The sequence below is a fragment of the Drosophila subpulchrella genome, chromosome 2L (genome assembly GCF_014743375.2).
Source record: "Drosophila subpulchrella strain 33 F10 #4 breed RU33 chromosome 2L, RU_Dsub_v1.1 Primary Assembly, whole genome shotgun sequence".
NCBI classification, from domain to species: domain Eukaryota; kingdom Metazoa; phylum Arthropoda; class Insecta; order Diptera; family Drosophilidae; genus Drosophila; species Drosophila subpulchrella.
The window spans coordinates 9,708,903-9,721,043 of record NC_050610.1 but is presented as its reverse complement, the minus strand read 5'-3'; the positions used below and the strand labels follow the sequence as shown (position 1 = coordinate 9,721,043).

The window sequence follows — 12,141 nt, the reverse complement described above, 5'->3', positions numbered from 1 at the left end:
TTACCCGAGTTCCAGTGTGACTTTTCTGCGAGTCTGTCGTGTGCGTCATTAATCTGCGATTTTTCTAGGGGCTTTGTGTAGAAAGAAGGCGTTTTGTTTACCGCAATTTGAGGGGACTTACCAGGTAAAATGCAAGGAATTCGTGCTCGCGCGGAAGGTCAAACTTTGTGGGTGGGTCTAAGACATAAGAAATTATTACCATGACTATTTCAATTTTGGTATGTAAATAAATTGTAAAAGCTTGGATGTAATTTTCTAATTTTCGTACAAGATTTTAGCACATTGCAGTGATATGTAGTCAAAATAAAATAAATACTGCTAAAATATTATGATAATTTAGTCCATTTTGTTTTTTAGCTTCATAACCATCTCGCCTTACAGAATATCCAACTGAAATTCAAATTTAGTTTACGTCCATTACCTCTAATCTTCTATTTAAAACACATTATTTACCGATGTTGGATTTCAGTATTATTTTTTCTAGCAAGAGTGGGGATTGCTTTTGCTTTTTGCTTTCAATGCCGTTGTGTTCTAGTGACAAGGCTTTTGATACATTGTTAAAAAAATTATAAATCGGAATGATTGAAAACGCTTTCGATCGAAGTCATTCGGATGGGCTAGCCCCTTGGACAGAAGTCCACCGGCAGATGGAATAGCATGTAGCAGATCTTCGAGCAATTCCTTTTGATTATGTCTGCGCTCTCTTCGTCTATATAGGCCAGTATTTCGACGTTCTTCACCTCTGGGTACACCACCTTCGATTGGTACTCCGCACTGCATTCATCCAGGGGGGTTTGTTTCACCACACACCACTTGCCAGTGTCAAGTCCACGAAGCTGCTTCTCGAAAATGTTAAATATGCGACAGAGACGAACGTCCACCACCTGTGGTATCACGAAAGACACCTTGACGAGTTCAAAATGTCGAATGAAAGAGGTGACTTTAAAGGGTGGGCAGATCCCTCTGGTCTGGGTGATCAGCCAGTCCTTCGTATGATCATCCCGGCCGACGATTATCAAGTTGCAATCGAATTGCTCCACCGAGGTGCACTCGCTGAAGCGCAGAGTACTGACTTCATCTCCAACGGTGTGGAAGGATTTCAGCAGGAACTGAAGTACGCAAGTAAACTGGCAGCAACAGGGGTCCTCCTCATTGCTCACAACCACGCCGTACCGCCGATCCTCCGGCATGACCTTGGTGTAGGGAGGACGGCTCGGGTCTCCCTCGCAGCATTCTACATTACACCTCTTCGAGGGACAAGCTTGCAGCGTGCAGCTACTTGCGGTAGGCACATCGCCCACGGTAGAGTTTGACCACGAACTTAGATCTGATCCCGAGCTGCAATCGTCGGAATCCATGACTTCAATACCGCTTAACAATAAATTTTGATAGCGAAAAAATTGTGTTGTTTGGAGTACTAGAATATATAATATAGAATAAAAATGGAACTGTGTAAAAAGCACTAAAATTTAGCTGGAAATTACGACCTTACTAAACAGGGGATTTTCGATGAATGAGCCTGCAACATTCACAGCCCAGTCAATTGAGCATACGCTAAAGTCACAGCCTACCATTTACAAAAAAATTTTAAACTGTACTCTTTTGAAAACTAAAGAGAAAATGAGTTCGAAATCTATAGATTTTAATTTGCGTATTATCAAAAAATAATACCAAATACCATTTTAATAGTTTCCTATGTAATGTAAATATATCCTCTTATATCATATTTCGATCAGTTTACAAAAGACGTTAACCTCCGAAAGTGTTTGGACCTGATTACAACTAATTCGGATAAACTTATTGGCTTTCAACGTCTGATATGTCTCACAATCCCAACCAATTTTAAAATAGCAAAACCCCTAAGAAAATAATTTGTTTTATATATTTATTAACTAATATCATAAGTCTGGTAGGAAAATTATAAATAATATTGATTTAGTTTTGAAACTTTGCTATAATAATAGTAATAATAATGACTTGCAATTCCTAAAAGTTTCCCAACTAAGTATAAGACAAACCAAACTAAAAATGCAGATATGCTAATAAACCTCAAAAATCAGGCCAAATGGTCACTCAATCAACTTTTATGCGGAAACCTACACTTAGCTCTTCGTATATATTTAAAATTTTATTGAGTGCAAAAGCGCAGAATGTGGTGCAAATGTATGCATAGAAAATTGTTAGATTCTCCTCCTCCCCCGCCCCCGCCCCCAAAAAACATAATTCTCCGCCAACGATGCCGCCGTTGTTGCTATAATTTACTTTATGGCCGCTCGGCGATCGGAGTGTAAAGATTTGAGGCTCAAGCGGCAGCCAATCGCTGACCAATGGCCGCCAATGCCATAAACAAAACGCTGCCGAGCCGAAAGCAGCAACACCACAAAAAGTGGCAGAAGCAACAAGGCAGCAAAAACATTCTCGACATGAGCAGCTGATATTTCACATAAACGACATAAACACTGCGAGGAGATCGGGGCGGCATTGGATCCCCGATCCTCAATCCTCCATCCTCAAATCCCCAAGCTCTTGCGACTTTTGCGAAGGTGTAGCACCGAGGCAGCGGCAATTGCTGTGCTGCAACTGTTGCAGTGTTGCTGTGTTGCAGTTGCAGCGGCTACCAGCAACATCTCGGGCTTATGCCGTGCCACCAGCAACAACAATCGCCAGCGGATGGACAACAAAGAATACTGGTGGCATGGGGCAGGGGCAGAGGCAGGGGAAAACGGGGGCCTTGAGGCAGGGATGGGGAAAGGGGGTGCTGAGACGACGACGCCATTGCCACCACATCCAAAACTGCAGTTGGCAAACAGTCGCAGAGCTCGAGGAGCAAATATATCAAATGCGATCGATCGCCAATGTCGGGAGCTGTTGTGGCCTCAGCCAGAACTGAAGGTGAAGATGGGGTTTCAAATTGCGGATACTCTTTCAAGACAATTAAATATTACACAACTTGTCTAAGTATTTTTTTGTTATATGCTATGTGACTTACTGAATAAAAAATGTTAATAGCTATATATAAGTTTTAAAAAGTATTAAGTTTACATAAAATAAAAATACATTGAAAATATTAAATCACTTAGCATAGTAAATATTTCCAAAAGTTAAGTATTTATAATACCATATATAAGAACATTTTATTTAGTTTTCTGTATATTTCTTACCAAATCATATAAGCTAGCAAAGCTTAAGAATGTTTTTATAAATTGCGAAAAGTTTTTATTATCACCAAAGCTATGGAAAAGTTATACAATTTATAAAATATTTCTTCGTTCTGACTCTTTTAATATTCAAAAAATCGTATACCATGTTTTTTTTAAGGACGTTGTTTTTTTATTATTAAAGAAATATCATTATTAGAAAGATCTACATTTACCTACCATTTCATAAAAATATATTACCTTATAGCATCCACTTTTTGACTTCCTTCAGTCAACCTATAACATCGAAATGCCACGTTACCCTTTCCCGATATCGGGACCAGTCAGCAATGTAATTCCAATTTGATCTGTGCCGAACGCTTTTTGTTCCCCAGACGCTGCTGATGGCCTCGAAGTGTAGGCAAAACAGTCGGACGGCAGCAAAAACTTGCAGCTTTTTCGAGAGATCAGAGATCTGGTTGTCGTCGTCGTGGTTGTGGACAGCTCGAGAGTTGGAGAGCTGAGGAGCTGATGCCGGACCTGGCGATCGAGGACGAGGATGGCTTGGTTTGGTTTTGGTTTTGGTTTTGGTTCGGTTTCCCTGGCTACCAGATACCGATTGGCAGTGGCAGTGGCAGCGGGCCCTCAAAACTTTGAACTGTTGCGCAGACGACTGCGGACTTGTGCCGCCTTTCAGTTCGTTTTGGCCATCAAAGGACGGACGACGGGGACAGCATGTGTATGGGGCATATGCTATATAGGCATTCGTGTTGCAGGGGCTCGGTCTTGGACTTTTACAAGTCCAAAACGGATGGCGACACTTTTTCTTGCGCTTTGTGCATTGTGCACCGAGATCTGTGCTCAGATACCAGAGAGACATCTACTCAAAAATGAGAAAAAAAGGGAAAGAAGGGATTCCTCTGGATTCTGTGGAGTTAAATTAGCATACAGCATATAACAGGCCAGGAGCAGGCAGTCCCTATAACTATTTGATACCAAATTAATAAATTCATCATTTGATCAGCGTGATGGAGAAAGAAGAGCCCGTTCCACCAGGCAGCCCCTCCAAATTCAGACCTATCGTAGTCACCAATGGCCAGAGCGATGGGAATCCCCTTTCTCCAGGACGCGAATCTCTCAAGAAGTGGCTGGGGCGAAAAATGAGAGTGGTTCTGCAGAATAAGCTCGTGCTGATCGGCATCTTCAGCTGCACCGATCACGATGAGAATATAGTGCTCTACGATTGTGGCACCTTTGAGCCGGAGAATGACAAGCCGATTGCCGTGGGGAAAGTCATAGTGCCAGGTCATCAAATATCAACGGTGTCCATCGATATGCGATTGGATGAGACAGAGCCATTAGAACAATTGGAAGAAATATAAGGGGTCTGGTAATTTTGTATACAAATTATACAAGCCAACAAACAATCCCTCAAACCTTTTCCCCAAAAATAATACTTTCTTCACCCAAAGACACAGAAATACATAACCATAAAAAGTACATACAAGTAAAATTGAAACATAATTTTAAAAATCAACAAAATGTTAATAAATAATTTAAGGGGAAAGCAATAATTAGGATGATAAGTTTATATTCCGGTATAACCGCCTATTGACGAGCAATTCGAATTTGGTTTCTAATTTTATCATATTTCTTTTGTTAGTTTTCCTAGTCGCCAAAAAATTCAATGATGGTTTTATGAGATCCAAATGTTTTTTTCCACGCCCAGTATACATTTTTTCAAGAAAATCGACTGACTTGAAATAATATAATCAAGGTCTAATGCCCAAGAAAAAATTCCTTTCTTCGGCACCACTAATCACATTGTCAGATGACTCTGCTGACAATTCCCTAGCAGTTTTTTCCAGCCCGCTCTTTCTTTTTTCGCGAAAGGCTGTGAAACAAACTCATTACGCGACCAGGCTAGGGGGAAAAAAGTGGCGCGATCTTTATCAGCGTTTTCCACCAAACTCCAGTCGACTGATAAAATATTTAAAAAACTTGGCTCTGCTCCGGGGTATGCCTGAATCCGAACCCGAACCGCTGACAGCTCGGGCAGGCCAGGCAGCAAAAACTAGCCACTTTGTGTGCCCCGTTGGCAATGCGTTTTCTTGGCGAATCGAAACGAATCGAATCGATCGCATCAAGCGAGCCAAAAAAAAAAAAACAATGGAAGTGAGCTCCGCTCTAAGCCAGCTTCTGCTTGGCCTGGCCAATGCTCCTGCTCCAGCTCCTCTTTTCTGGCCAAAACCACCAAGGCAAAGTTAAAGCCAAAAGGCTAAGGCTAAGGCCAAGGCAGCCAGAGTCAGCGAGTGACAGACAGACAGAAAACACAAGCCCAAAATTCCAGAGCAAAGACTCCAATAAATTTCGTTAAATGCGCACGCGTGCGAGGAACAACAGACGCGACTGGGTCTCCTGATCCGCAGCTCAGTTCAGCTCAGTCCCATCCTCATCCACATCCACATCCTCATCCTCATCCTCATCCTCCGAGTCGTTGTCATTGTCGAGGATCGAGCTGAAGAGCCAGAGGAGCAGCTACTAACTCAGTTACCACCAGGCAATTGCGATGGACATCTCTCTTGCCGCCGCTCCAGTCTCTCCTGCTCTCAGTTTTATTTGGTCTCAATCGATCGGATTACTCTGGTTTACGCTAGAGATGGCCCCGTGATCGATATACATAAATCGGATATATATTTTGGGTGGTATTTGGAGTCCCGATAGGTTTTAAATATTAAGAAAACACAATTTCTTTAGGTATATTTATATACTTTCAAAATATGTTGCATATCCTAAGTACCAATAAGTACGCAAGTACCAATTTTTAGCTTTCTTAGAAATGAATTATCTAAAGACTTACAAATGTAATTTTGAAAAAACAGAAATGCGTAAATCAGATTTTTAACAATAAACAACAACGTTTGGGAATTTTTTATAACATGTCCCGATTGTTGGAAATTTATAAATATATAGTTTTGAAATATTACAAGTTCTGTAAGTACCATTGATATAAAGTCTGATTTAATTATCACTCAGTTCCAAATTATTTTCCATATTCTAAGGCGTATCAGCGAATTAAATATTTCTATGTTACGTTTTCTCACCGGCATGTTTAACTCAAAATTGGATTTGAATTCAAAATGTCCCTCCTTTTTTAGGCTTTAAACCTACTTTTGTTTTAACATGCAGACTAGAAAATGACCCTTGAAAGTTTTCAGAAACTCTTTTGAATATGTAAGTGTGTACCAAATAGAACTACTGTGTGCAACTTCTTTTACAAATGATCAAAATTAATATTTATTGGACATTTGGTATTCAAGAGTAAGTTATAAATTAGATTAAACTACCGAAGTTAAGCATTTTTTTCCCAATTTATTTTGACAACTTTCGTGTCGTGTTACAACCCGGCGATTATAGCTCCTCCCTAAAACCAAATCTGCTCCTCCATCACAAGCTGGAGCATTTTGCAACTCCCTAACAAGCTGATGAGACATGAACGCGCGCGCTTAGCAAATTCCAAAATGTCAACGGAAAAATCACATTGTGCGCCATTATTTTTCTCCTCCTTGCAAAGTCATCTGGATGTGGAGATGGAGCAGGCTGGACCTGGCCAAAAGCAGGGACTCGACTATAGATTCAGCTTCAGCTCCAGCTAATGCAATGCAGTGTCGTCGTGTCTCATAAGCCATAAACATAAATAAAGGCACCTACTCCGGAGGACAGAATTCGAGGTTCGGAGGGAATGGCTCGCCAAAAATGTCACAGCGAAACAACAATGCCGGGGGAGAGCATCAATATTATGGATGGACAATCCGAAAGGGTTCTCGAAATGATGAAACAATACATGAGATCCTTCGACTGTACAATGGCAAGACAAAAGATAAATCCGACTCACGGATATTGGAAACATGGCAGCACAAACTAACAAGGAAATGTGTTATAGTTTGAAGAAAAGGTCACTGATAATGATATTTGCCACATTTTTACACTTTACCTTTAAATATATATTTCAATTAGTTATTAAGCTAAAAGTTTCTCAGTGGTTCAGATATATAAGATAATTTTCCTAATGATTAAATTTCGGCCACTTTGTTTATCGACTACCGATTCGCGATATCGAATGATATATAAGCCCAAACAAACTACTGTGCTAATCCAAATCATATCGAATTTCGAACAGTTTAACTTTTCTTTAGCTTCTGTTGGCTGGCCGTGTGCATTCCGCTTTTGGACCCTCAAAAATACCGTCAAGGCTTTTTGTTCGTTCCCAAAAACTCAGTGAACCAAATTAAGTCGAACATGTGTCTGGGAAACAAATTTGAAATGCCGCCGAAGAGCAGCGGCGGGTAGGGCAAAAACAATAAAATTAGTAGTAAGAGTGAAAGGCAAATCAGATGAAGAAGAGTTCCTTAATACCCATGAATCTTCATCTCCGGTCGGAGTCGCAGTCCCAGAGTCGCGGAATTGGTGCCCCCAGAGTTAGGGAGTCGGATCAACTCAACTGGAGCTGAGTCTTGTCTTCCAGACGAACTGACATTCAAATTAAATTGGATTAGCAGCGTTCCCTTGTCAATCTCCCCGAAAACGCGAAGAAGAGGAGAGAATTTCGGGGCGAAAACTAAGAAGAATCTGCACAGGAAAGCGGAGAATTCTGCGCAAATCTCATCTGCACTGACAGTGACATATTTTGTGACAGCTGATGGAATATGCTTTGGAGTTGGGTCCCTGTCCCTCCAAAGACCCCTGATCCATCAAGCCTCGCAGCGCGAACTTTGCCAGTGTCAACTTTATACTGGAAGCTGATGTGTCGGCACTATTTGATCGCATCTCCATACCCATACCCATACCCATCTGCATTTATATCCCCAACCCAGTCCCGATCCTCACATCACATCACATCGCACCGAACTAATCCTTTTCGCGATGACTTGACAGCAGCTGTGTTCTTGAATTTCGCGGTGCCATCAATCAAGGCGGATCGGATGCTGGCCATATATGTAGGTACTACGTATGCCATATAAGCTGGATCTCCTCCTTCTGCTCTCGTCGCGCTAATTAGTCACCCGGCCATTCAGTCAGTCAGTCATTCATTCAACTGATATCAAATTCTTGTTCGGGCTGCTACCGCAAAAGCTCCGGCTCTCTCTAGAGGCCAGTACTTAGTCAGGTCCAGTGATCAATCAATGATGATTAATGCAAATGCAAGGTCAACAAATTGCACAATCTTGCGCTTTCATGCACTTGAAGAAATTAGATGTTTATCAAATTTCAATATAAATATTTAAACTGAAGTTATTAAACCGCTTTGTTTACCATTTGATCTTTAAATATTTTAGAAAAATGTTCTATAAATAAATATTTTTTGTCAAAATTGTAAGAATTCTTAAAAAGTAAAACTTATACATTCTGTGCGGTAAAAATATATTAAGCTATGTTTTCTTAAAATTTATTTAACTTAAAATTCAGAACTTATATATAATATTTATTTAGGCAGCTTAAAGTGATAATATTTAAATTTAAAGTTAGAAATATATATTTGGAACAATTATTTATATACTTTCTTAACGCAACTAGGTTTCAAGAACAAATTCAACTTTATTCAATCACATCAAGAACATTTTGATCTCAAATTTGTCTTTATACCCGTTACTCGTAGAGTAAAAGGGTATACTAGATTCGTCGGAAAGTATGTAACAGGCAGAAGGAAGCGTTTCCCACCCCATAAAGTATATATATTCTTGATCAGGATCACTAGCCGAGTCGATCTAGCCATGTCCGTCTGTCCGTCTGTCCGTCTGTCCGTCTGTCCGTCTGTCCGTCTGTCCGTCTGTCCGGATGAACGCTGAGATCTTGGAAACTATGAGAGCTAGGCTGTTGAGATTTGGCGAGCAGATTCCTGAGCTTCTTACGCAGCGCAAGTTTGTTTCAGTAGAGTGCCACGCCCACTCTAACGCCCACAAACCGCCCAAAACTGTGGCTTCTACAGTTTTGATGCTAGATTAAAAATTTTAAGTGAAATGTATTGGTCTCGTCAATGCCTATCGATTGATCCAAAAAAAAATTTGCCACGCCTACCCTAACGCCCACAATGCTTAAATCTGTCTTCCGCCGGTAGGTGGCGCATTTAAATCTCGCTTTGCTGCTTGCATATCTCCATTTCCCTTTGGTCTCTTTAGCTGAGTAACGGGTATCTGATAGTCGAGGTACTCGACTATAGCGTTCTTCCTTGTTTTTTTTAAAATTTCTTACGAAAACTTCAGGATTCTCTTGACATTTTCAATTACCTTATGATGATACAGAAATTATTTTAAAGATTTGTTAAATTCGATTTTTTTTACTTGCTATATATTTTTTAAAGTGCCTTTCCTCCATGCATCTCTCTTTTTGCAATCGCCACACACATCAATCATTCATTAGCAGCTCAGGCTGTCAGGTTTTGTCGCTCTGGCCGTGATGCGTGATTATAAATCGTGAGATCGCTAGTTGCTGTCGCTTCGATTGCACTTTTGATGGAGCTCCTATCCTTCAATCCCCCGGCCTTCAACCACCTTTCTCCACAGTCTCTCCAATATTTTACGCACTTGATTTGATGCCACATTTGAGATCGAAGAGCCCCCTCCACTGGCAGGCTCATGTTGCAATTGCAATTAGGAGCTCCTACTTGACTGACTCTAAGATAGGCTTAGCTAATTAATTTGATAATTGACTGGACAGTTTGGCGGCATCCTATGATGGACAGTCCTGACTGAAGACCGTATAGAGTTACACGGGATGAAAGTCACAAGATATTCGATCAAATCGTTAATGGTTTGCTTCGAATTGGTTTAAGAAGCGAACATGAACAAAAAAGTTATTGTACAAGTTTTAAATTTTCAGTAATAATGCGAAATGGAATGATACTTTATAAAAATAATGGTGTATTTGATTTTATAACTAGTTTTCAATGGTTATAGCATTAAAGCAGGAGAGAACGCTATAGTAGAGTGTCCCGACTATCAGGTACCCGTTAACTAACTTCACAATAGATATATTTTTTACATATTATCTACTTTTCATTTTAACTTTTTACACTATGCAAATACATGCGTGCCTGAAGAAATTTTTAAGATGAAAAATACAACATTTATTTTAAATTGTAATCTTTCAAAATGTCGACGTTACAGTTTAGGCGTTGGAGTGTTGTGGAATTCTGCTGAATTACACTTGCGATGCGCATGAATCTCTAGAATCTGCATGCGTAATCCCAACTCTAGCTTTTCAAGTTTTTTTTTTGATCAAGAATATATATATCTTAATACATTCCGAAGAATCTAGTTCACCCTTTTCTCTACGAGTAATGGGTATAAATATATATTACTTAACTTTGTTAAAATTTCTCAAAATATTTTGATGAATTCTCTAAAGCGGAGGTATGTTCTATGTGATCCTCCTCTCAATTTATGAGTTGTTTTAAATTCAACAAAAACTGTGTCGTCCCATTTATTTTTGGCGATTATTTATGGATCTGGCTGGGGGAAAGGAGAGGAAGTCCCATAGCGGCAATCGAAAGATTTAAATGCTCAACGGTGACGACAATGTCAGAGATGAGTTTGCCCCGATCTTCTGCATCTGCCTGCCCCACACCCAATCCATCTCAGAGATGTATTCCAATGGCTGAGCGATACAGCTATAGATACTATAACTAATTGCCGATGCTATTTGTTTATAGATAGTGGCTGGCTCGGTTTTCTAGTTTCTAGTTTGTTTTATGCTTTCTTTCCCATAATGAAATGTTTTTCGGTCAATTTGATAATGCTGCCTTCTATAAAACAAATTTATGACAGACTCGCGGCAATAAATATGTTAAGTTTTCGTTTTAGTTTTATTTCGGCCCCAAAAAGCGACGACCCAATGACGAAATCTAAGGCAAACGGCGGCGACAACTCGCCGAGAAAGATATTTTATAAATAGTGGGTGTCTCGCTCAACCCATTCGATTGGCTTGATTGTGATTTACAGCAATTCGGATATTTATTCAAATTTTCTCCCCGCCATATGTATATACAGATGAGCAATCTGTAGTCGGTCGGGCCGATATGTTTATGTTCGTTTTATTATGTAAAATGCCTTTCACGGCCCATCAACGCGGGCTCATCAGCATTCAAATATGCGGCAATCAAACATCGAAACATCGAAATCGACACGAGCGAAAAGTCGGCGCCTCTGGATTGCTCGATTTCCCCCATCTCGCTCATGTCCCAGTCTTTCTCCAGCACTCCGTCCCTGTCTATCTCTCTATGGGGTGCTCCACTTCTCCAAGCCGACTCCCTTTCCTGCCCATCCATTCGATGTTGCACTAATAAAGCCATTCACGCTATTTTCCTCAATTGCATGCAAAATTAATTGCGAAGAAAGCGAAAAGAAAAACGTTTGCCCTAGTGTTAACAGTGGGATGGAGTGTTGAGCTAAAGACTCAAAGAGTTATGAAATGTGAAAGGGTTTTAAGTTTTTAAAATGAATCAAAATTACATTTTACCGGGTAATGTTCATACATATACCTTTGAATTTCATTTTATAAAAATATAATATAAAAATATATAATATATATATTTATAAATTCCATTCATCTTTAATCAATGCATTCTCATAAATATTGCGTATTTTGGATATGATGTTAATACTACATTAAAAACAACACGCAGAATTAAAGTAAGGAAAAGATCGGCCCTCGATTTAATAAAATTGTTAAAAATTTGTGAATATCAAAATTTTAATAAATTGAAAAAAATGTTTTTAAAGAGTCAAGATCAAATTAAATAATCCAACCTACAGGCAAATATCGGCTATAAATTTAAATATATAAGCCTCTTGTAGCCGCTGAAAAATATTTAAACAGACCTGAAACCAGTACTTCTAAAGCATCCAAATTCTTAGCAATTATTCCTTCGGTAGGATTGATTTCTGCTAAAAATTAAGTTGTAGCTCAAGTAACATCAAACAGCTTCTAAGAAATTCAATGGTTCTTG

At 39.6% G+C, this 12,141-nt stretch overlaps 2 protein-coding genes across 2 annotated transcripts; one reads left to right on the top strand and one right to left on the bottom strand.

Annotated features, from left to right (window-relative positions):
* Positions 1–237: 237 nt before the first annotated feature.
* On the bottom strand, positions 238–1,520 carry LOC119547427. The gene is made up of 2 exons (XM_037854286.1): positions 454–1,520; positions 238–390 (listed from the first exon to the last, which is right to left on the bottom strand). The coding sequence occupies exon 1, from the start codon at positions 1,356–1,358 to the stop codon at positions 618–620; it is 741 nt and encodes a 246-aa protein (XP_037710214.1). The 5' UTR covers positions 1,359–1,520; the 3' UTR covers positions 238–390; positions 454–617.
* A 2,645-nt stretch (positions 1,521–4,165) lies between these two features.
* Positions 4,166–4,519, top strand: LOC119546222. Its single transcript, XM_037852362.1, has one exon. The coding sequence runs from the start codon at positions 4,166–4,168 to the stop codon at positions 4,517–4,519; it is 354 nt and encodes a 117-aa protein (XP_037708290.1).
* The last annotated feature ends 7,622 nt before the right edge of the window (positions 4,520–12,141 follow it).